General features: G+C 41.1%; 1 protein-coding gene across 1 annotated transcript in view; it reads left to right on the forward strand.

Annotated features, from left to right (window-relative positions):
* EPAS1 (endothelial PAS domain protein 1) overlaps window positions 1-21,848 on the forward strand; it is a 124,761-nt gene extending 102,913 nt beyond the window's left edge. Inside the window, exons 8-16 of the mRNA XM_054983933.1 lie at window positions 4,774-4,921; window positions 6,214-6,425; window positions 7,320-7,507; window positions 8,520-8,630; window positions 9,538-10,034; window positions 13,124-13,247; window positions 14,568-14,691; window positions 15,514-15,696; window positions 17,713-21,848. Coding sequence (XP_054839908.1) covers window positions 4,774-4,921; window positions 6,214-6,425; window positions 7,320-7,507; window positions 8,520-8,630; window positions 9,538-10,034; window positions 13,124-13,247; window positions 14,568-14,691; window positions 15,514-15,696; window positions 17,713-17,864 — 1,739 coding nt within the window. The 3' untranslated portion in view covers window positions 17,865-21,848. The remainder of the gene's footprint in view (window positions 1-4,773; window positions 4,922-6,213; window positions 6,426-7,319; window positions 7,508-8,519; window positions 8,631-9,537; window positions 10,035-13,123; window positions 13,248-14,567; window positions 14,692-15,513; window positions 15,697-17,712) is intronic.
* Window positions 21,849-23,411: the final 1,563 nt, after the last annotated feature.

Genomic DNA, 23,411 nt, shown 5'->3' on the forward strand with positions numbered 1-23,411 from the left:
TCCAAATGGCTTAATCCTTATTCCTAGCTCCATATGCCTGCATTCTTCCCTCCTTCCATCTCTCTGTTGTTTCCCTCATTGCCTGGTTTAGCTTGCAAGCTGTTTGAGGGGCTGAGACCTGTCTATTTTTGCCCGTGTAATTCTACTAGGAGCCATATCCCCTGCTCACCTTGTATAAATAATAATACATATAAACAAATAATGGGAAATGGTACTAGGAAGGTGTGACAGAAGGAGGGAATTCACAGCCATTTCTCAAGCAGACTTGAAGTTGCAAGGAAGAGTTAGATCCATATCTAAAGATAGATCAAAACATAATGTCACAATAATACACTCATACCTCTTCCACTCTGAAGATGTATAACCTCTGGAGTTGCTTTGGGCCGTGCTGTGTATATTCTACCTTTCTACTACAGACATATGTGTAAACAGATCTTAACTTGAACCAAAGTTCAGCCATAGAAGTGGTTCTGTGCAGGAGATCAGGCTTGCAGCTATGTGAATTGTTAAGAGTACCTTTCTTTTGCTACTGCATTACCACAACCAAGTCTCCCAGCTCTGGGTTAAGGGTTTTCCTTAGCAGTGCTCCTTTGGAATGCATAGCTCTGTTGCTTTAAACTCCAAGTTATAAAGGAAGAATGAAAGAGCCTAATTAAACTATAGAGTAGGAAACAAAAGATGGGAACAGGGGGAAATTGGGTGGGGGGCATTCAGGGAGATCAGCCACAGGTGTTAGCTTGTTGGGTCTTAGACCCACACGTAATTGAGAAGATGAGCTAAAGAGGACTCCTTGGGAAAGGATGGCTACAGATGTAGTTCTGGGAATTAGCTGAGGGCCCATAAGGTTCTGGCAGCCCAAACATTCAGTGGAATGGTGCCCCTTAAGAAGCGCTAACATTTATGAAGCCAAGTTTAAAATTATTTGATCCAGGGTACAGATTGGCCAAAACCTGCAAGGGTAACTGGATCCTGTTATTGCTCAGCTGCCACAATATTTTAGTGCAACAAAAGATCTGTAGATCTTTAAACAATTTTAAAAGATTTACATACAATGCTCACAAGCTCAGACAAAGTAGTATGGGAGAATTTCAAAACAGACAGTGAGCTATTTTTATTCCTGTTTCTCCCTTCCCTCTGCCTGCCCTTTTAGTTCCTTTTCTATTGTTTGTCACGGTAACTTGGTGCTCATTGTCTAAAAATAGTCTAATAGTTTTATGGTTATGCTTTGACGAAAGGAGACTCATGTTCCTATTCTTCTGAAATAACATTGTTTAAAGTTGAGCTAAGCTAGGTAGACAAGGGGGGGAAATTAACACTAAGTGTTAAATGGAAAAAATATACTTTTGGTATATTTGAGGAAATTGACTGTACAGCACTTTCACGGGGAAAGGATTCTACATTAACTTTATAGTGCTTATTTATTTTAATCTTTTCTTATTAAGAAATGTGTAATGCTGGCTGCATTCACATGAGCAAAAGCAGATTATGTTAGGTAGTCCTCTTGGGGTTATTGTGGAATACAGGATTTCCTTACTATTCACAAGCTGCATGCTTTTAGCTATTTGTGAGTATTAGCTTTTACTCTTTAAAATCTTTGCAGTTTATATTCTGATTGCTCATTTTCTGTTATTCAAGCAGCTTTCAATATCTCTTATGCCAGACTTCTAGACTTAGCCTCAACTAATAAGGATCTCTTCTGTATTCTCACACATCAGCTTCTCCAAGCTTATGTCATCCAAAATATCATCCTGTGTGATGTGAGAAAGCAACAAAGTTAAGCCTTAGTTAAGTTCAAATAACACATATCCTCCCTGCCCAAGAGATCAATCCTGTGAGAAGATCCCAGGAAAATATGCTCTAGGAAATATCAATGCAGGAATTAAATGCCAATGTTCCCAAGAGCATGTTTGAAGTCCTGCAATACATAGGAGAAGAACATTGGTACATTTACAGACAATCTGTTGTTACATTTATCATTTACTCTATGTTTTAAAGACATTAAAATGCAGTATTGTTGGGAGTAAATTTTATTGTGATGGCTTTAATTCATAGTCCCTGACAGGTAGGGTAGTCAGGAAGCATCACATCAAAGAGACACATTAGTGGGTAGGGGTAACAGGAAACTTGGAGAAGCACCTAGTGTCCAAGATTACTATTAGCATGCCAAAAGGGCACATGCGGATAATCTTTGGCAGGTAGTTTTGGCAGGAGATGGCATGTTACGTTTACAGGTGAACATGGGGTTAAGGAAAAGGAAATTCTTAGCTATTGTTGTGAAATGGTCCATTTCACCTAGGCTACTTCTGCAAACCATGGGTGGTACATGTACCACAAGCTGAGGACCACTAATCTAGACAACTCAAAGAAAAGAATGAGTTGTAACAACAAACTGCGCCAAAATAAACTGAGTTCAGTATTATTAATTTTATCAAAGTAAATAATTGTACAAAAGTATATGCACTTGCCTTTACATAATCCTGTTTGTAGGACTGAGATTTTATTACTATTACACAATCCATGTACTGGGTGGCAAAGGTGAAAATAAGAGATCCCTGCTTCCAAGGAGCCAAAACCTAAAATAGAATGGAGAAGACGACTTCATATTTGGTTTTGCTAGAATGGGGAATACAAATGCTAAATTAAATACACAAAATATTTACAAGAAGATTATAATTTCTTAACATTGTTTCCATCAGCTCTAGAAAAATTTAAGGTAATTATTTATAGCTGGTATCCACAATGTAGGGAAGAAATGAAAGGATAAATGAAAATGCCTAAAATGCTTATTTATTTTTTTAAAAAAGAACCTTCTGCTTCTACTCTTACTACCAAGCTATAGCTTGCTGCGATTTTTAAATACTGTAATATTGTCTTCAGATGCAGTAAACATGTTGTGATGGAATAAGCTCAGCATTGTCTGTGTTCTTGGCTTCGTATAAAAATTCTATACAATTTGAGAGACTTTAATTGGTAGTCATCAAATGCAAGAATAGGATTTAATTTGGCAGACTTGGCATGTGCTGCTCCTTACAACCTATGGAGGGTGAGTGATTGAGAGAGAGAGCGTCTTTGTCTTATTACATAACATGCACTGACAATGTACTCTAAAATTATACAAGGCACTTAATTATATTCTATAATTAATGTTCTGTAATAATTCCCATTTTGGATCTGTTCCTGTTCACACTAAATCTTGCCATTCATTTCAACAGAAGACAGTTGAAAGTCCTAAGTAACCCTTTTATCAATAAACTGTACTAAAGTTTGAAAATGATTTAAAATGTTAGCATTGAGGAGCTGCATTGAGACCTTAAGACCAAGGAATGAAATTAAATACTTAATGTATTTTAGAAGATTTTTAAAAAGATGAACAGTATGGTATCGCATATGAATGCATGGCCTATCATTCACAGGATTGCAAGAACCACAGAAGAGTGTGGGGCTTCTACTTCCAACACTTGCAGACTAGTTGGACTTAAAGAACAGAAATTGCCCCTAAGGTCATCAGCCATCTGAACAGATGACAATAAGAGGAATAAATCTTTGGGCAGCCTCTCATTCCATCAATATGTCACATAAATACATGACAACACTGTTTGCCATTTTGAGTCTATATAGGGCAAAAAAGTGGATTATAAATGAACATAAGAATAGCTTTGCTGGATCATGTCAAGGCTTATCTTCTCTAGATTTCAGTTGCCAAAATTGTTGAATCAAATGGCCCTGAGACAGTTGTTGTTCTGTTCTTAGCTATTATAGCTACCAGCTGGATCTTCCACAAAGCTGTCTGATTTGTTTTAAAAGCCATTTAAGCTAATAGCCATCACTCCATTTTGTGGTGAATTCCATTAGTTCATTATATTGTATTAAAGAAATACTTCATATTTGATAGTCTTGAATCTGTTTTGAGTTGATTTAACCCTGAGTTCTGGTATCATGCACCAGGGAGGTATGAGTTATCTGCAACATGTTGTGCCCCCAGTTCATACACAGAAACCTTTCCCCACTGCCACTGGACACACTTCCACCCCCCTCCCCCAATAAGGCTTTAAAGAAGCATGCAACCACTGTTTGCTATAACAGAACGTAATGTGATTTGTTTTTTTTTAAGATGAAAGCGTTAAAAAGCTTTTTTTCCCGTAATGTAACAGGCAACTCTCATTAGGACTCTTTATTGACAAGCTGGTTATCAGGAAGCCAATTTAATAACATTTCACAGATGCAGCAGAACCCATTTGCCAAAATGATTTTCAGACAAAACCTTTTGATTTTTCTCCACACAAGTAATCTGGCAATCAAAAGGCAATCTTCTAAAATGAATTAAGAGCTAGATGATTTTTAATGCAAAACTTCAGTGAATGAGAAAAAAGGTGTAGGGTAAAAGACAAGCACTTAATAAGTGCACATGCACAAAAGACTTAGATTATTTCTTCATCCTAAAACACCCACTCAGTTCTGTTGTTCTCACAGCCATAGAGTCCCAGTTCAGAGCCACACCTTCTATATTGTGGTGCCATTCAAAAGGAGATACTTCCTGTGTAGTGATGCAGTCCACCATTTGCTAGGTGCAAATGACCCCAAAGGAGCTTAGAGGATAGGGTTGCAACTTAGCCCAAATCTATGCAATAAGACGCAACAAGAGTCTTCATTTTTAGGAATATGTTGGTGCTTAGACCAGCAAATGATGCTATTTGTATCCATTTTTAAATAATACATACTGTGCTTTACCTAGAATTTTTATAAAGTCACTGCAATGTGTGCTTTTCCCCATAGTGTGTGCCAAAGGTCAAGTGATCACTGGACAATATCGCATGCTTGCCAAACATGGTGGCTACGTATGGCTGGAGACCCAAGGAACAGTCATCTACAACACACGCAACTTGCAGCCTCAGTGCATCATCAGTGTCAACTATGTTCTGAGGTAGGACAACTAGAAAGAATTTGGGTTGCCTTAATATTTATTCTTCCCAATGGCAATTCAGCAGCCTTGCTTGATTCCAAGTTTCCATTTCCTGGCCACCCAGTTTCCTTTTGGAAGCCAGGAGTGTCTGTTCTTCAAAATTCAGCATAGCAGAGCTCCTTAAAGAAATAAGAAATGAGCTTCCTCTTGTATCTAAGAACAGATTCCTCAGATAGCATCACAACAAGTTTCGATGTCAGACCAGTGCAAAGAACTGGCAAACCAAAGGAAAGGAGACCCTGTTGACTTATTGTGAAGTTTGGTCTTCCCAAAGCAAGATATTCTGTTAGCCTCCAAAAATGTCAGTTGCCCTAGGTAGGCATACAGGTTCTTCATGTACTACTTGAGGTATACATATACACAGAACAAAGGCTCAGATAACTAGGAGAGGTCAGAGCCTTCCCTAGCTACTGCTTGGGCCTTCTTAGGAAGCAGATTTTGAAAACCCAAAAATGTACAGCAATTTGTAGGGGTGAGAGAGAGAGAGTAGAGAGGGGAACACACAAAACATAAATTGTATCCTGCTCAGTGCAGAAACAAAGAGATGCTTACATAGCATTTGCTAGGAAGTCTCCCATCTAAGCTCTGGCAAAACTAAGAGCTGCTGCGTTTTAACAGCATTCCAGCATCTTGTGCCCTCAATACATTTTCTTTGAGCCTCTCAGAGAATGGGAGCGAAGCAGAAATTCTTCCCCTGACAACATTTCCTGAACACAATTTCAGGAGAAAAGGGATTCCACAACATGTCAGTGAAGAAAGGAGGTTGGAAGACAATCAATCTAGCTAAAACAGAAACTTGGCATGTGGGGATTTGTTAGAGTTTGTCAGTGGTGTGAGTGGCAAATCCACTAGTCTATTCCTTGTCCCAGAAGGAAGTAAACCTCTCTTTCTCTGCCTTCCAGGCCATGTGGCCATTCACTGGCTCATAAAACAACATGGTGGAATTAGAGAGACCCAATTCTCTGTTATTCTAGACAAGCCTGTTGGTCCAGTTTGATTCTTTTATTGTGATTTTATTTTTTCAGTCCACTGATTGAGTAGAGAAAGTGCCTAAAAGGTATTTAGACTGATACAATGCAATTACTATTTTTTTCCCAAATAAATGGATGGCATTTCTGTCTCCAACAACAAATCAGGTGGCAGTTTGCTGAATGTTTACATACATGAATAATTCCTCTTTTAACTAAGTGGTTGTTTGTTAACATCATCCTACAAAGTGCAAAAAATTCTAAAATGCCTAATTGTCTTGTTAGTGAAATAGAGAACAACGATATTGTGTTCTCCATGGATCAGACAGAATCGCTGTTTAAGCCTCGCATGATGGCAATGAATCCAGGAATGTTTGACAGTGGCGACCCAGTAGTGGATAAGAGCGATTTCTTGTTCACCAAGCTGAAAGAAGAACCAGAAGAACTGGCTCAGTTGGCACCAACACCAGGCGATGCTATTATATCTCTTGACTTTGGTTAGTCATATTTTGGCCCACTTAGGGGGTGGAGAAGTGCAACATCTTTTAAAATATGCCCAGTCTTAACAGTGTGCCAGAACACCATTGGTTAGATGTCACAGAAACTGGTAAACAATGAGGACCTTCCAGCCATCTTTATATAGTAGCAGTGTTACTGTCACAAAGTATTTCTTGCTTTAACTAATGCAGAGAGGCACTTGGGGTTGTGCTTTTGCAAACCCTTAGAGCCATTCATTTCTTTATCATGCAATGACCGTTCTTTGAACATCCAAACAGATTCCTAGACATGTATCACTGTTTGAACGTGTTCTGCCCTAAGTCAGAGCTAGGGGCCACATAAATTGCATGTTCATTGCTTATCAAAGATTGTGGTTTTCCAAATCTAATATATTGAACACTCTCCTTCCATCTGTGCACCAATGTGTGATGCCTAAATTCCTTATGCAACAAACAGATTCTTGAACTATGCAATCACATCTAAACAGTAGAAGTTCACGATTGTGTCATGGGGCCAGTCACATCCGTTATTCATTTAGATAAGACACATGCAGATCAGATGCAGGAAACATGCAGGAAACATCAGATGCAGGTTGTCCTTGGCGGCGGCGGCATTTCCAGTGTCAGTAGACATCCACTAGGAATCATAGACACATAATATGTTTGCACATAGATCACTTCAGAGCTGCATGACAAGTGAGAGCGACATTAGGTTATGGGTTAACACTTGTTTATGCTAAACCAAGACTTAGCTGTACTCTTCCACAGGACAAAAGGACTCCCCCACCTTCCATTTTTCAATGTTTATGTGTGCATGTTTTATTTTGGCATGACTCGGACAATAGGATCAACAGACTCCCAAGGATGAAATGACCTTGCTTATGTCAATTTCAGGAACACAGAAGTTTGAGGAAATCTCTACCTACAACAAAGCTGTGATGACCCCAAACAAGCAGTGGCCTCCAGAAGCAAAGAGCCAGGCTCCCCAGGCCGAAAAGCTGAGTGTGCCATCATTTACACTGCCCCAGGTTGCTCCTGGCAGCAGCACTCCCAGCGCAAGCAGCAACAGCAGCTGTTCCACTGTAAGGAAGACCCTTGGACTTGAATAGCAGCTTTTCAGTTTTCCTGCCCTCGGCTGCAGTGAGATTCAAGTCCAGTAGAACCTTAAAGACCAACAAGGTTTTTAAGAGTCAGAGATCAAGTATCTGACAAAGGGAGCTTTTACTCTTGAAAGCTTATACCCTGGAAAATCTAGTTGGTCTTTAAGGTGCTACTGGAATCGAATCTTGCTGTTCTACTACAGACCAACACAGCTACCCACCTGAAACTAGGCTGCAGTGAGAATGCATGTTATGAATTGGGGTGTGTATTACTTTTATGAGTGCCCACATAAGCTGTGCAAACCTTTTTATGTTTTAAGCAGCTGTGTTCCAGCAAAAACCAGCAACTTGTCACCAGTTCGTATTTTCTTGCCATTAGCCTGCTTCGTCTGCTACATGAAGCAGGCAGTGATGGTGTTGGTCTGTTACGGTGTTTTGAGCCAAGAGGGCTCAGTTCTCTCTAATATTGTCACTGGAAGACCAAAGAGGTCACTGGTGATAGGTGTGTATATACCATCCCAGTTTTGCCATTGATAAACGGGTTTGGTGTGTATGTTTTCTCCCAGAACTATTTGTTCAGATGTAAGAGTGGGACAAAAGAAGTATGTGTACAGATCAGAGAATTGTTACAGGTAGTTATCCAAGAATAACTAATTGTGTGTGCCAGTCCTTTAATGGCTATCTCTGAAAATCTTGGTTTAAATAGGAACTTACTAAAGTTCAAATGGTTTCCAAAGAGGTTGCTTCTGATAAGGCAATGTTTCAGTCACATTGAAAAAAAGCATAGCCCACAGAAACCTTTTCTACTGCACCTGTCCACATGTATCTACACTAGTAATTTGTGGCCAAAAAAAGAAAGAGCCTTAAGTAAAGCTTCCCCACTGGTAACCTGGAAGAAATGGTTATTTGTCATAGGTGAGCAGGATACTGGCTGTTTGCATTCCTGTGATAGGGTATTCATTGTTTTTGCTTTGTTTTGTTAATTTTACTGCAGCCCAGTAGCCCTGGAGACTATTACACTTCCTTAGATGAAGACCTGAAGATTGAGATGATCGAGAAACTTTTTGCCATGGACACAGATGCCAAAAATCAGTGCAGCTCACAGGTTAGCAATGCAATGCGGCAAATCTTAACACCACCAACACACAGTGTCTCTTTTTCTAACATCTATCACATCCTATTTAGCATCAGTGATTCCTTTTCTTGCCCACCAGGACTAAGAGAGAGCGCCACCCTTGGTTGCATGGGCATTACATACACATACATACCCAAGCAATGGTAATAAGAACCATTCTCTCTGGCATTCTACTTTTCTATGTAGAGGGATTTTTTTTTTGTATGGAGGAACATTCAGTCTGGTGAGATCCAACCTGCAGTCTGAAGTGGTGCAGTGCAAGCACAGGCTTACTATATAGAGCTCAACCAAGCCCCAAACTCATAAAGACAAAAACCATGCAGGGTAGCCCTAATTTTATGGCAATATATTTTGGATGGGGTTTCATCTCTTTGTAACACTAAATTGGACATTCTCTTTGGGAAGCCCCTGATCTGTACACATTAATGTGCTATACATACAACAAGTTGTGCACATAAGGCCCTTAAGCATATTCAGAAACACTGCCGTTCCCACATGCACTTGGGTCTTCCACACACAGGACCTGTTAAGAAACACATGGAAGTCAGGCGATGGACAACAGCAGGATACTAATCCTATCCCACTCATTTATTTTATTTATGGTAAATTTATATCCTGCAATTCTGCCATTTACAAACGGCACATAAAGAAGCACATAAAGCAACTGATAGCACGAACACAGGAATAGATAATTTTTCAAAAAAATGTTATAAAAGCAGTGATGGGAAACTACTTTCTATCATCTGGAAAGAACTACTATATTTGATATTATATTGGGACATGAGTGATAGACAATCTTCTATCTGGAATCTCGAATGTTTTATGGTTCTAATTGGTATCCTCCTCCCCACACCCCCACCCTGTTTTCTTTGGACAGACTGACTTCAATGAGCTGGACCTTGAGACCTTAGCTCCTTATATTCCCATGGATGGAGAAGATTTCCAGCTCAGTCCTATCTGCCAAGAAGAACGTCCTCTCTCTGAAAGTGTCCAACTCACACAGCAGAGCTTAAGTAACATGAGCAACCTCTTTCAGCCCCTTGCTCCGCCCTCACAAAGCCAGTTCCTTCCAGAGAAATACTGCCAGCAGATGTCTAACAAAAACATCAACGCAGGCCAGGCAACTGGGCTGTCAGCATTCTTCCACCATGGAAGCCAGTCATCATCATTGCTGCCCTACTATGCACAAGCCAGCACTCCACTGTCTTCGATGGGTGGAATACCAAATACTCAGTGGCCACCTGACCCTCCATTACAATACATCCCTACTAAATGGGCAACAAGGCTAATGGGCAACAGGTGTTCTGGAGCCCTCACCGGCTCTCCATCAGGGTCACCATTGCATTTGCCTAACATGAACTTGTATAAGAAAAGGTAACTCCTGTTCTTGAGTGATTGGGCTGGTTCATACATTCAGTTGGGGGGCAGGGGATAGAGCCATGCATGACGTATATCAGCCATGTACACATGTTAGTCATTAGCTCATGAGTATCAGCTGCAAGATTCCAAAATGAATCTTGCCGTTTTAGCTGCATTTGTTTTGTGTGGAAAAAGAATAGAGACCTGTCACATGACAATACTGGCCAAAAGTTGTGCAAAGTGGCTCAGCAGCCCAAACCTTCCACTTGCCTGCTTTAAAAATACTTTCATGCTTAGTTTAAAAGTGAGAGAGCAATTCAGTCTTTTCTGAGATCTGTGACTGTCCTTCCCATGATTTCAGTTGGACTTCAATGTGGTTTTAAAAGTATGTCATAATTGACTTCCCCAAACAGCAAAAATGAAGAATAAGAAGTAAGCATATTTAGATAAGACAGAGCAATAGGAAAGCTGCTCATTCTCAGCCCAGAGAGTGTGCTAGCTGAAATATACATATTACACCTGTGCTGAGAACAGTGTCCTAGCCATTGGTATGTTTCCAAGTTCATATTAAGGTACTAGTTTTTACCTTTGATACTCTTCTTGGCTTGGGGCCTGCACCTGCACCCATGTGAAACTGTGTGGCAATTGTGCTCCTCCTATCAGGGCTTGCTTGCTTGTCTCTCATAGGCAGCTCTGCCCTTTCAAGGGCCTTGTCTATGGTTGCCTCTTCCTTGTGGAATAGTCTTCTCGAGCATCTGAGTAAGGCTTCCAATTTGATATAGATCCAGAAGCTTGGCAAGGATGAATTTCTTAAGAGAGTGTTTTGTACAGGAGGGTGGGTTCGAATTCAAGTATACTTTAGTTATTCATATTTTAAGTGGATTTGTATCTATTCTGATGACTTCAATTTTTTGTACTTTGATCTGTAAAAAAAAGAGTGGGATATAGTTTATTTAAATAAAATAAATAAGCAGCTGAAACAAAAAGTAGGAAGTGTGATCGTAATAAACTTGACAATCCCAGAAGGTAGAAACCTTATTGGGAAGTTATCATCCCATGAAACTGGAAGGTTGCCAGCGGAGTAGTCAAATCAGGAAGAGTGGGCTAGAAGAAGTCAGGAAGAGGTCAATGTTGTGCTCATGTCTGCTTAGAGAGGTTCCATAGAGGTGTTTTTTTTAAAAAGTGAGACTATTAGCATGGTTATGTGGATTTTTTTTTTAAGTTGTAGACCTTGTTTTGTCCTAGCCTTTCTCCAGGGACCTCAGGGTGGTGCACATGCTCTTCCTTTTTATCCTCACATCAAACTTGAGGGTTTGGTTGAGAAACTGTGGGAGCAATCCTAAGCAAATCTATTTGGAAGTATGTCCCATTTTATTCAATGGGGCTGACTCCCAGGAAAGTGTTCTGATTGCACCTGGTGTTTGGCCAAAAGTCAGCTAGTGAGCTTCATAGCTGTGAGGGATTTGAACCCCTAATCCGTATTGGCTCATATAGCCAAAGAGTATGTAGATACATGACCAAGCTTATGCTGTAGGTATAATTGCTTGGGGGCCTTCCATACATTATTGGAGCAGCTCTTTCATGGCTTCTTCTCAAGTCATTGCTATAACCATTGAAAAGCCAGACCTACGTGGCCAGGGTCAGTTTTGTTAGTACTTCCTTCCCAAGTACTTTAGATATTATCCCGGGGGTTGGGTGAAGCCACGGAAAGCAATTCCCACATTGCTGCATGACAATTCACATGTCGCTCAGTTCAGACATTGTGCAGAACCGTGGCTTCATTTAGAAAATTTTTATTAGGTGAGAATATTAATATACAACTTTCAAATAGCATCTCATTATCCTTTCCCCCACCCTTTCCCTCCCCCCTTTTCCAAGACTTCCAACAGCTTTCCAACCCTATAGCCTAATCTATTCCCAATCTATCCCCTTTTTCTGTAACTCCTTATCTCATATTTACTTACTCTTTTATTCAACTAAGCCCTATCTATTAACTTCAAAAATATTGTTATAAACTTAAAATCTATTATCTATTACTTTATATTAACTCCACATATATTTAAATTTAAACTAACTAACAGTCGAATAAAATATCTACTTTAGTAATTCTAACAATATCTATTAATTCTAAGTCCACTTACATTTGGGCTAACAATTAGCTAATACTTCACTTCATATGGCAAAGACTCCATCTCTTCTAATAACTAATCCATTCTAGTAATTTTCAAATTGCCATAATTCCCCCTTTACGTCCCACTTCTTTTCTAAATATGTTTTCAATCTTCCCCAGTCCGTAAAAAATTCCGCTGGATTCTGATCTCTCATGCAGAACCGTGGCTTAATTAAACTAATTATGGTTAGTAGTACGATTAAATGGCAGCTACTCTGCTGTGGTTAGTTCAGGTCTATCAAATCAGAATCTGAAGCCAGGATCTGAAGTTGGTCTAGTAACCACCATTAGTCTTCACTATGGTTTCCCATGATATCTGAATGCAAAAATCCTGGAGTAATCCTGGCTTGTGCGCTGGCACTGCCTCCCAGGCAACAGAGAAAGAAATGAAAGCAACATTTGTCTTTGAAAACTAGGATGTGAGTGATTGTCTTTTGTCTACGAACTGAATCCTGGTTTCACATAGTTTAAAATAAACCATGTTTTCTCTGTTATGTCTAAACTGAACCAGCGTGTTACAGTTTAAGTCTAAGTACAATCAGACAGCTTCTTCTAGCTTACAGTCTTTACTGACCACAATATACAAGCTTAGCATGGCTGTGGAAATAAATTCTTCCCTTAGAAAACTGTTTGTGGTACACAGAAAATGGCAACAAATATTTATTATCCGTACCAGCAATTCATTCAAGCCTTAATGTGTTTTTCTTTGCTGCTTGAGGAGTTTTCTGCTCATGAATGAGCAATAAGAAACAAAAAATATGTATTTCATTATTGATGTCTTGTTACTGTTCCCTATAGTCAGTTGTCTCCCAAAAATGGTGTTCCAAGTGTTTTGGCCAATGAGGCACTCAGAGTTATATTAGGAATTGCAGCTCAGCAAATCTTGTTGATGTGGTATGAAGTAAATAAAAGAGAATGGGTCTTGCCTTTCTAGGTCACTAGAGAGTTATGGAGAGCGGGGCATAGACATAAACCCTTCACGGATGGCTCTTGCCAACAGTTTGAAGCTGAAGCGGCAGCTTGACTATGAAGATCAAGGATTTCTACATCCAAATGGGGTAACCTCTCCTTAATTATGACTGTCTCTGCCCATCGTAAGTTTTTATCTTAGGGGAGGGGCTGTGGCTCAGTGGAAGAGTCTCTGCTTTGCATGCAGAAGGTCCCCGCTTCAACCCTGGCATCTCCATCTAAAAGGACCAGGCAGTAGGTAATGTGAAAGACCCCTCCCTGAAACCCTGGACAGGCAGGGCCAATCAGAGTAGACAAAACTGACTTTGATGGATAGATGGTCTGATTCAACATAAGGTAGCTTCAAGTGACAAGACAAAGGTTCTCTGGGAATTTGAGATCTCACATATCTTGGATGGGGTTATATTTCCCTTGAAAAGCCATGTTCACAGCTTGGGAGTGCAGCTCGACACAGCAGTCACCTTGGAAAACCAAGTGGCTGTGGAGGTTCGGAGTGATTTTGCCCAACTTTGGCTGTGCATCAGCTGTGCTCATTCTTGGCAAAGTCAGATCTAGCCATCCATGCCTAAGAGTCTCTCTACACAAGACATCTTACACAAGGATGCTCAAGTGAAAGATCTCAGACTTGTTCTCCCATTGTGAATACACAGAGCACACTTGAATATAAGACCACACAGAAAACAAGTCACTTGAGCATCTCTGTGTAAGATGTCTTGTGTGGAGACTCTTAAGTTTCATCTAGACTGGATTATTGCAATGCACTCTGTGTGGGGCTACCCTTGAAGAGTGTTCAGAAACTTCAGCTAGTGCAGAATGCTACTGCAAGACTGCAGGTTGGGGGCCAGCTATTGGGATCATGTGACCCATATTACAGCAATTACATTGGCTACCAGTCTGCTCCTGAGCACCCAAGCACAATATAAGCACAATTGGCCTTTAAAACCCAATATGGCTTGGGAACAGGGTATCTGAAGGACTGTCCCATATGTTCCTGCCCGGGAATTAAGCTCACAAGGAGAGGTCTCCCTGACTGCCCCATCAGCTAAAGAAGCTCACCAGATGGGTAACTGAGAGAGGGCCTTTTTGGTGGCAGACCCACCATTACGGAACAGCATCCTCAGGGAAGTACGCCTGGCCCCCTAGCTTCAGGAGGAAGCTGAAGAGGTTTTTGATTAGAACTGCTTTTAATTAACTTTGTTTTCATGTTACTGGCAGTCCCAAACTGTGTTGTTTATAAACTTTATTTTTATTTGTGGTTCTTTTTATTTATACTGTAAGCTGCCTTGAGTTCCTGCAATGTAGAAAAGCAGCGAACAAATGCTTTAAATAAATAAACGTGCACATTTAAAAAACCTGTTGCCCTTTCTTAACTGCATAGGCTTGTCCTCCTTTCTCCTTTCTCCTGACAGACACAGGGAGACACCTCTGGCATCAACCCATCCCACTTAATGTGGAAAAGGATGAAAATTCTCAAAGGTGAAAACTGTGCATTGCTCACAGAGAGGAAGTCACTCAGCACAAGTGTCCTTAATGGTAAGAACAAAGAAAACAGTAGTATGAAAGCTGTAGTGGAATTGGAGCACCATGAAGTCTGGTATGTCACTGCCCAACGGTTGCTGACAGGCCTCCAGCTGATGCTCAGGGAAGATCCACTTGCATGCCCTGCCTCCCCTTGCCCCTTTCTTCATCTAACACTCCCTGTCATGCTGCTCCTCAGCTGCTGATGGGGTCTGGATGGACGGAGACCAGGACTGAAAGAGATCTTTGGCTTGTAGTGGATTGCTTGAGGAAAACTTCCAAGTTTTAATGTGTGAGAGTAGTGAAAAAGTGAACTTTTTGTTAGGGATTATTAGAAAAAGGATTGAGAATAAAATGACTAATATTGTAAGGCACTAGCTTAACACTGTGGTGCCTCTGCATTTGGCATACTGTGAACAGTTCTGCTCACCATATCTCAAAAAGGATATTGTAGAGCTGGAAAATGTACAGAAGAGGGCAATGAGGGAAGATAGGGAGTTGGAGCACCTTTCCTGAGAGAAAAGGCTGAAGAGTCTGGGACTTTGCAGTTGGGGTGGGGGGTGGGGAAGGGTTGTGCTGGAATGCTCATCAAGCATGCTTGGCAGCCCAGTTTAAATGAGATGCCATGTAAGTCTCAAATCTTTCAAGTGAGTTATTTTGCCTCACCAGCATAGAAACTGTGCAGGAGAGATCAGAAAAGTACCTTCTTGAGCAAAATGTTGTATGTCACCGTGTCAAAGATGTAAGATGAGTTCTATCTGATCAAGCCAGGTTCTTTTTTGATGTTCCCAACTATAGCTAGCTGATGTTTGTTTTAATTCTTGCTTTACACTGTAGATGAGTTTCTTTGTAACCCACAAAAAGGCTCAGGCCAGCCACTGAACATGGCACAGCAGCCACCGCAACAGCCACTCTCCTCCTCTGGAAACCCTGCTGATCAACCTAAAGCCACATTCTCCCCCCACTTTTACAGTTCCCCATATCAGGACTTCCGTGTGTCACGAGCTCATAGGATGTCAGGTAAAGTCTGATGCTAATTAAACCAAAAAAGTGGGTTGGGGATCACTTTCCAAAAAAGCACGTGTGTCTGTGGAAAGAAGGGGTAAGGTGGCCGAGTGAGCCATCTGCAAGGAGTGGCTAATTCACTCGATTTTCACTCAGCCTCACTCTGCAAAAGTAAGGAAGGGAAAAGATGCTTGCAGTGTTTTGTTGGAAACAAGCAGAGCTCATTTCGAGGGGGAATGCACCGGAACAGCATTCTGGCAGTTCTCCCGAGTCAGGTGGCCCAGCCTGACACCAACCAGATCCCAGCCATTTCGTCACTGATCTGGGCCGAAACGGGCCCAAAATGGCCTTTTTCAGCTATTTTGAGCCCATTTTGGCCCAGATCAGGGCTGAATGGGCCCGGATTGGGTTGGTGTCGGGCGGGAGAAGCCTCCCCTGCCTGACAGCAACCCGGCCCTGGTCATTTCGGCCTCGATCCGGGCCCAAAAGGCCATTTTCTGCCCTTTTGGGCCCATTTGGGCCTGGATCAGGGACAAAACAGCCCAGACTGGGTCAGTGCCAGGCAGGGGAGGGTTCCCCCGTCCAGCTCCGACCCGATATGGGCCATTTTGGCCTGGATCTGGGCCTGAAAGCCCAAAATGGCCACTTTTGGCTATTTTGGGCCATTTTACAGCCGGGATTGGGTCAGTGCCGGGTGGAGGAAGCCTCCCCCTCCCAGCACCGATCCAGTCCTGGCCATTTCAGCCCTGATCCAGGCCGAAACGGGCCCAAAATGGCCATTTTGGCCCCATTCCCGCTGGGATCAGGGCCAGAATGGCTGGGATCGGGTCTGTGCTAGGGAAGGGAATCCTCCCCTGCCTAACACTGACCTGGTCCTGGCTGTTTCAGCTCTGATCCAGGCCCAAACAGGGCCCAAATGGCCATTTTTGGCCATTTGGGGCCTGTTTTGGCCAGGATCGGGATCAAAACTGCCAGGATTGGGTTGACTCCTGGCAGGGGACCCCTCCTCTTCTCAGCACTGACCCAATCTGGGTCCTTTTGGGCCCTATCCAGGCCAAAATGTGCCCAAAATGGCCATTTTGAGCCCTTTGGGGCCTGTTTCGGCCTAGATTGGGGCCCAAACGGCCCTGATCGGGCCACTTCCAGGTGGAGGAACACTCTCCCGTCTGGTAGAAGCCAAATCCCAGCCATTTCAGCCTGATTAAGGGGTGTGGCATATGCTAATGAGTTATGCTAATAAGTTCCTGCAGCTCTTTTTCTACGAAATGACCCCTGGAAACAAGCAAAAATATTGGTGCTCAGAGTGAAGCTGCAGCAGTAAAGCAGCGCACCAAGCGATTTAAAGCTTGCTTCCACATGGAGCTGTAGCCTATAAACTGCCCCTAAGATGCCCTGTGTCATAGGCATGCATTTTGGTTATCAGGGTCTCTCCTAAGTTGCTGCAGACTAGTTTATTTACAGTCTGCTCTCTGTAGGAAGAAGGGCCGTCTCAATTACTGCATCAAGTTCTGGGTCTCCATTCTATTCACTGCTTGGCCTGTTCCTTCTCTGCAGGTGTTCTGTAGATGGGTATAAACTTTTCTTTTCCAGTCAGCTTCTAAAAGTTCACATTTACTCTGCTTTTCACAAGATGGCTATGTGCTATTCTCTGTTTTTTCCCGTGTATTTTTTTCATATCGTTTATGAATTCTTTTTAAAAAAATTCTTTTTAAAAATATATTGTAGTTGAATTTTTTTTACTGAAACCATTGTTTTTATAGAATGGTTGCACACTGTTCTTTTTTTTTAAAAAATGGTATCTTTAAATAAATACACACCATGGCTTTGATTCCTCAGCTACTGGGTTATGGGCCCTGCCTATGGCATTATTCTACTGCCATCTCTGGACATGCTGCTGTAGAACAAGTGCTTGAAGAGAGGGTAGAAATAGAGGCAATTCAGAAGAGGATCTGAGAAGTCAAAAGGTGTGAGAAAGAGCTAAAAATGACATTATGTACAATTGGTGTAACAGTGAAAATAATCTTGTTTCAGGCGTCACGAGTCGTCTGCTTGGTCCATCTTTTGAACCTTATTTGTTGCCAGAATTGACCAGATATGACTGTGAGGTTAATGTCCCGGTGCTGGGCAGTTCGACACTTCTGCAGGGGAGTGAATTGCTGCGAGCTCTCGACCAGTCAACTTGAGTCCCCTCGGCAGGCTTCCCTGGCCTGTATTGCTTCAAACAGCATCAGTTTTTAAATCTATTTTTGCAAGTAGACAGTTTCTAATGTTGATTACACTGTTACAAGATTTTACTTACCTATTGAACTTGTCACATTACCAAATAGTGGCCTTTTTGTGAAGTTACTCACTTTCTTATTTGTATTAAAAGAAATATGCATCTACTGTATTTTTTCCTAGTTCAATAAAACGTTCCTTAGAAATTTTATATTATTCCCCTTCACTGTGTGTAATTTATATGTTCTAAAACTTCCTCAATATTCAATCTAATTAAAAAAAGATGTGATGTGCTAATGCCTGTATGTAATCCTTTGGCTTCATTATTGCAAAGATTTTATTTTTATTGCCAAAGATAGGTGAAAAAGATATTTTCCCTAATCACAGTCAGCACTGTCTTATTTAAATAAAATACTCACTGCGTGTCCTTAGATTTTCTACTTTGTGCCTTTTCCAGCATGAAAAATATTGCAAGTTTTGATTTCTTCAGAGCAAAAAAAAGTGCAAAACACTCTGAATTCCCCCCACATACACACATTTGTAATATGCAACTTGCTAAGAGCGAATTGCAGCTTTGGAATGCTATGCAAGTTGCCAGTTACAGCTTTTTCTAATACGGAGTTCAGAACCGTAAGACTTCATTTGTGGCTTTGAGGGGGGCCAGATCAGCTGCATAAGCAATCTGAGCAATAGACTTGAGGCAATGAAGCAAATGTATGATCTGCAAGCCTGGCATCTAAAGATGTACCACTTGGATCATAAAGTGCAGCTATTTAGGTCAGCCATTTCGACTGGCCATGATTTGGGCTGGCCATGGGAATTATTTTTGCCTATAGAAGAACTGAAGTTATTAGACAAGTAACTGCCATGAGTTTTAGAATACCAAGGTGCCTTCCCCAGTAGAATCTTCCCAAATCCCAGGATAAACTCAGCAGATTAAACAGGTGGGTAGGGTGCTGCTACCTTTCATTTTTTTTATCATGGTAGTGAGAGTTCAAAATGGCAGCACTCCTGCTTCCAATCTCCTTGAGGTCAGTTTTGCCCTTATCAGCAGCTCTCTGAGTAAGTCAGGAGTTTGGGAATGAATCAGAGTTGGGTCTAGAGGTGATTTACAGAGAATTCCAGATTGTTGGAGAAATTTTTCAATCTCTGTTTTTTAATTCACCAGTTTTTTAAAACAAAACATAACCGAGTTATGAGTTTTTCTTTGGGCTAAATATTTATCGTGTATTGGTACTTTGTTATACTTATATGTGGAACCATGAACCCTTTTAAGGAGCTATTTTACTTAGATCTGGTAAGAGTTTTTTTGTTCGGCTGGGGCAATGTTGCAGGGTTTGTCCAAAGGTTATTACTAACACTGATAATTGCCAGTTAAATTGGGTATTTGTTTCCAGCTTGTTAGCCTCTTTCTCTGCCATAATGAATTTTGCTGAGAAATACAACTTTAAATGTATTTGCTTGCCTATATATTACCATGTTATTTGTGGAGAAATCAAATATTACGGAGTGTCTGAGTGGGAGAGCATGTATTGTGTCTATAGCTTGCCTTTTAACTGCTGATAGCCTTTCAGGAGCAAATAAATTTGCAGTCAGCCATCAAAAAGCTGACCTGATAGTTTGAGAAATGCCATAAAAACAATGTTGGTGCTCAGGAATTTATTTAACGGGAGGGATTCTGTATTGTTCCCTGAAAGCCCCATTGCCTTGGCTTAGCAAGCAGGCGCACTCTATATTCAGTCCAGCAATAATATAAAGGAATTCAGGGGTTCGGATTTTTTAAAAAAAGATTTATTAAAGTCTAAAGTTTAAGTGAGAGAATCAAGGTTATGAGGGCCAAGGGGAAAATTTAGGGTGATTTTTAAAAACCAGGATATCAGATTGTGCCCATCTGCCAATATAATTGCCAGATGTAAATTAACATACCTATACAGAAGTCAGTGCACTCATGAAAACTGTGCTCACGAACTCCTGAAGATCATTGCTGCAGCCCAGTGAACACCTCACATTACTGACAACAACCCGCCCCATTAATTTACAGCCTAAGGAACTCTCTGAGCAGGCTCTGACCCATAAATCATATGCCACAGCAAGCTAACATGGTTCCTACTCTGGAATTCATAAAGCTCTGCCGAAGCTCTGCATGGTCTTCAATGAATGTATGGAGCTCCAGCAAAGATGGGCTCCCACATTCACAGGTGCAGCTTTGTTGTTTGCAGCTGTCCCTGGCACTCAGGTGCCAAGAGAGATTCCTGTAGGTAGCAGATCTTCATGAGTGCGCTGAAGTTCCTATACCCCTAAAGACTTCTGGCATTGGCTTTATGTTTATCCTTTTATTTCAGTTCACTTTTTTGAGATGCTGAATCCTTTGAAGGGCCAATTTTGATATAATGTGCACAAGCCAAAGCAGTGCTAAATTGTTTCTGTTTGAAATCTGATGGTATTGAAATATTTAATTTAGTACAGATTGTGCTCAGCTTTTTTCCCCTCCATGGAGAGGTACTTGTGAAAATTGCTGTCTATGGAAAGATTTGTGAGCAAAAATGCTTGAGAATCTAGTCTGGTTGAGGATTTTCCCTTCAGAGTCCATTCAGGTATTTACATTTTAATTATTTTTTTTTCATGAGTATTCCTCCATGGAGGCAAAACTGTACATTGGAACTGGCATGAAGTGTGCATTCTAGAAACCCTTTTCAACTGTAGTTCTTTGTCCTGGTGCAGAATCTCCCAGGTGCTCAAAGCTTGCATGCAAAAAGTGCTGCTGGTTCCTGCATTAGATTTTAGCAGTCTCCTTGCAGGCCACAGAAAGTGCACCAGTGAGTAGCCCTTCTACCAAAAGGGCAAGCTGTATTGACAAGTAAATTTCCTGGATTCATTCCCCGTGGTCTCTGCCAGCATGCAGGAGATCCGCATCAAGAGGGGAAATTCCCCAGGTGCTAATGGCAGGCCCTCCCAGAATCCCTGCTCAAGCAAGACTGAGTAGGGCGCTCTGCTAGGGCTTGTGCAGACTTCAGTGTCTGCCTGTGCCAGTACTGTACAAAGTTCAAGATGAGTCTCTAGATGCTGAAGGTGAGAACACTTTTAAGATTAGAAAGCACGGCATTGATTGAGCACTTCCAAGTTTATGGTCTTTAAGCCATTTATAACACAGTTTCAGATAATGGTGGGAGGGATGAGATTGGTCTTTTGTCATTTTTAAATAAAGGTTTAAGGCCTATGATGAAGTCTGAAGTTGTTACCAAAAAAAAAAAAAAAGATCAATGGCTCGATCCTCCCAATACTAAGCACTTTTAAGTCCTGTTGATGCGAACAATGCATCAAACAAGCAACCCATCTATGGGGGCTATGATTGGCTGCAGATTTCTGTTGATCATCCAATCAGAGGCAAATCCACCTTTGCTTCTGAGAAATTAGTGAAGTGGGCCTTTACTGTGTTTAACTTTTGACTGGATCATGCCTTGAGTTACTGTGATAAGTCAAATTATAGCTAAGCTTTAGAAAGAAGCATCAGTTAATAGTGGCAACATGAGGTGGTCAACCTCACCCAGTTCACTCTAAAACAATCCCATTGGTTTATTGTGGTAACTGGAGTAAGCTGTTTGAAGCCTGTGGCCTTAGCTAAGTGGATTTGACAAAGCTGTTGTGGTAATAACTTTTGTGCTTGAAGGGTTAATGACACTTTTTAAAAATAAATTAGCTTCTTTATACTTACAATTTTTTAAAAAATGTACCGTAACCATTTACTAAACTCACTGGGAATGGGGGAGGGTGGGAGGGGGTTAAGAAAAATCCATGCTTAAAATATTAACCATAACTATTGTCATAAATATTTCATTCTCTCTATGTTGTTGGATTTCTTATTGATAATATTTTAACTGTATGGGAACTTTTAACTTGAGAAGGAAATGTATTTTGACACTGATACCTTATTAAAGTATACTGATCCTCCATGTCTTTGTGCCTCTTGTTTCTGACAAAAATTGTCACTTGGATGTATCATTGTAAAAGTAAAGTATTTATTAAATTATTTATAGAAAATAAAAAAGGTTTGCACTGATCTTTAAATGCATGTGATAAGGTCAGACAATGAATGGTATTTGAAAACTAATTCTCAATTAGACGTCACAAGATAGGGATGTGGAACAACTGGGAAGAATGGCAGAAACCCTGTGAGGTGGGTTAGGCTGAGAAAGAGACTTACGCATGGCCCCTCCAGAAGTGCCATGGCTGATCACAGCTCTGAACCCAGATTTCCGTCATCCAGACAGCATAACCATCATTCTAATTTGTGCAACTAATCATGTGTCACACATATGGAGCTGTGGCTGTAAGGGACTAGTGGCTATTGAATGTCAGTGGTGGAGGCAAAATTTGAACTAGCCACTGCTGACAATAACAAGGTAGAGCATGTTCTGGTTTTGTTTTGTTTTGTTTTGTTTTAAATCCTGCCTTTCCTCCAGACAGCTCAGGACAGCATACAAGGTGTTTTTGTTTCATCATTCATCCTCATAATGACCCTGTGAATTCAGTTAGGCTGAGAGAGAGTGACTGGACAGTATTATTGGGAAAGAGCAAGAGTCCAGTAGCACCTAAGACTAACAAAATTAGTGGTCGAGTTTGAGCTTTCATACCCTTTCTTAGACAGTATTATGTTTGAATAGGGATTTGATCTGCCTGATCCAAACCCTGTGTGGGAGAATCCTCAAAATGGGCCCATGTACATGGAATTTCCACACAGGCATGTATCATATTTATATCCTGCCCTTCTCCAAAGGAGCTTCGCGCAGCATGCCAGGGCATGCTGTCAATATTTTGGCACTGTGAATTTTTTAGTAATGATTTTAAATAGCAAACTGCCAGAGTTACCTGCTTTCACCTTTTGATTTGCATAGCATACAATAGCAATTATCTCCCTTGCTGACAGATCTAATGCCTCCCTGTTAGTACCTATTGTGCTGTGAATTATGGCCTTTTTTTCCACAGCATTTGCATAGGATTTTTGACTCGAGACTAGATAATGATCGGAAAAAAGATAATTTTGACATAGCCAGATATTTTATAAGGTATTCTGCAGAAATAAAACTGCTGAAGTGCTGAAGCCCATTTCAGCTCTTCATTCTATTGATCTAGAGTTAGCAGGGCTGATTTTTAACTTTTTATTTCTCTCTAGATGGGGCTTCTCGGTTGATAAATACATACAGATCCCTATCTCATGAAATCTACAGTCTACCTAGTACAAATCACTCATGGAAGACACCAGCACATATTCAGATGAGTTTGATTCTCAAGGGCAGTAGAAATGTTCAGGTTTTAAAGTTATAATAATAACAACAACATTCGATTTATATACCGCCCTTCAGGACAACTTAGTACCCGCTCAGAGCGGTTTACAAAGTATGTTGTTATTATCCACACAACAATCACCCTGTGAGGTGGATTGGGGCTGAGAGAGCTGCAGAGAGCTGTGACTGACCCAAGGTCACCCAGCTGGCTTCAAGTAGAGGAGTGGGGAA

This window comes from Eublepharis macularius, chromosome 1 (genome assembly GCF_028583425.1).
Source record: "Eublepharis macularius isolate TG4126 chromosome 1, MPM_Emac_v1.0, whole genome shotgun sequence".
NCBI lineage: Eukaryota > Metazoa > Chordata > Lepidosauria > Squamata > Eublepharidae > Eublepharis > Eublepharis macularius.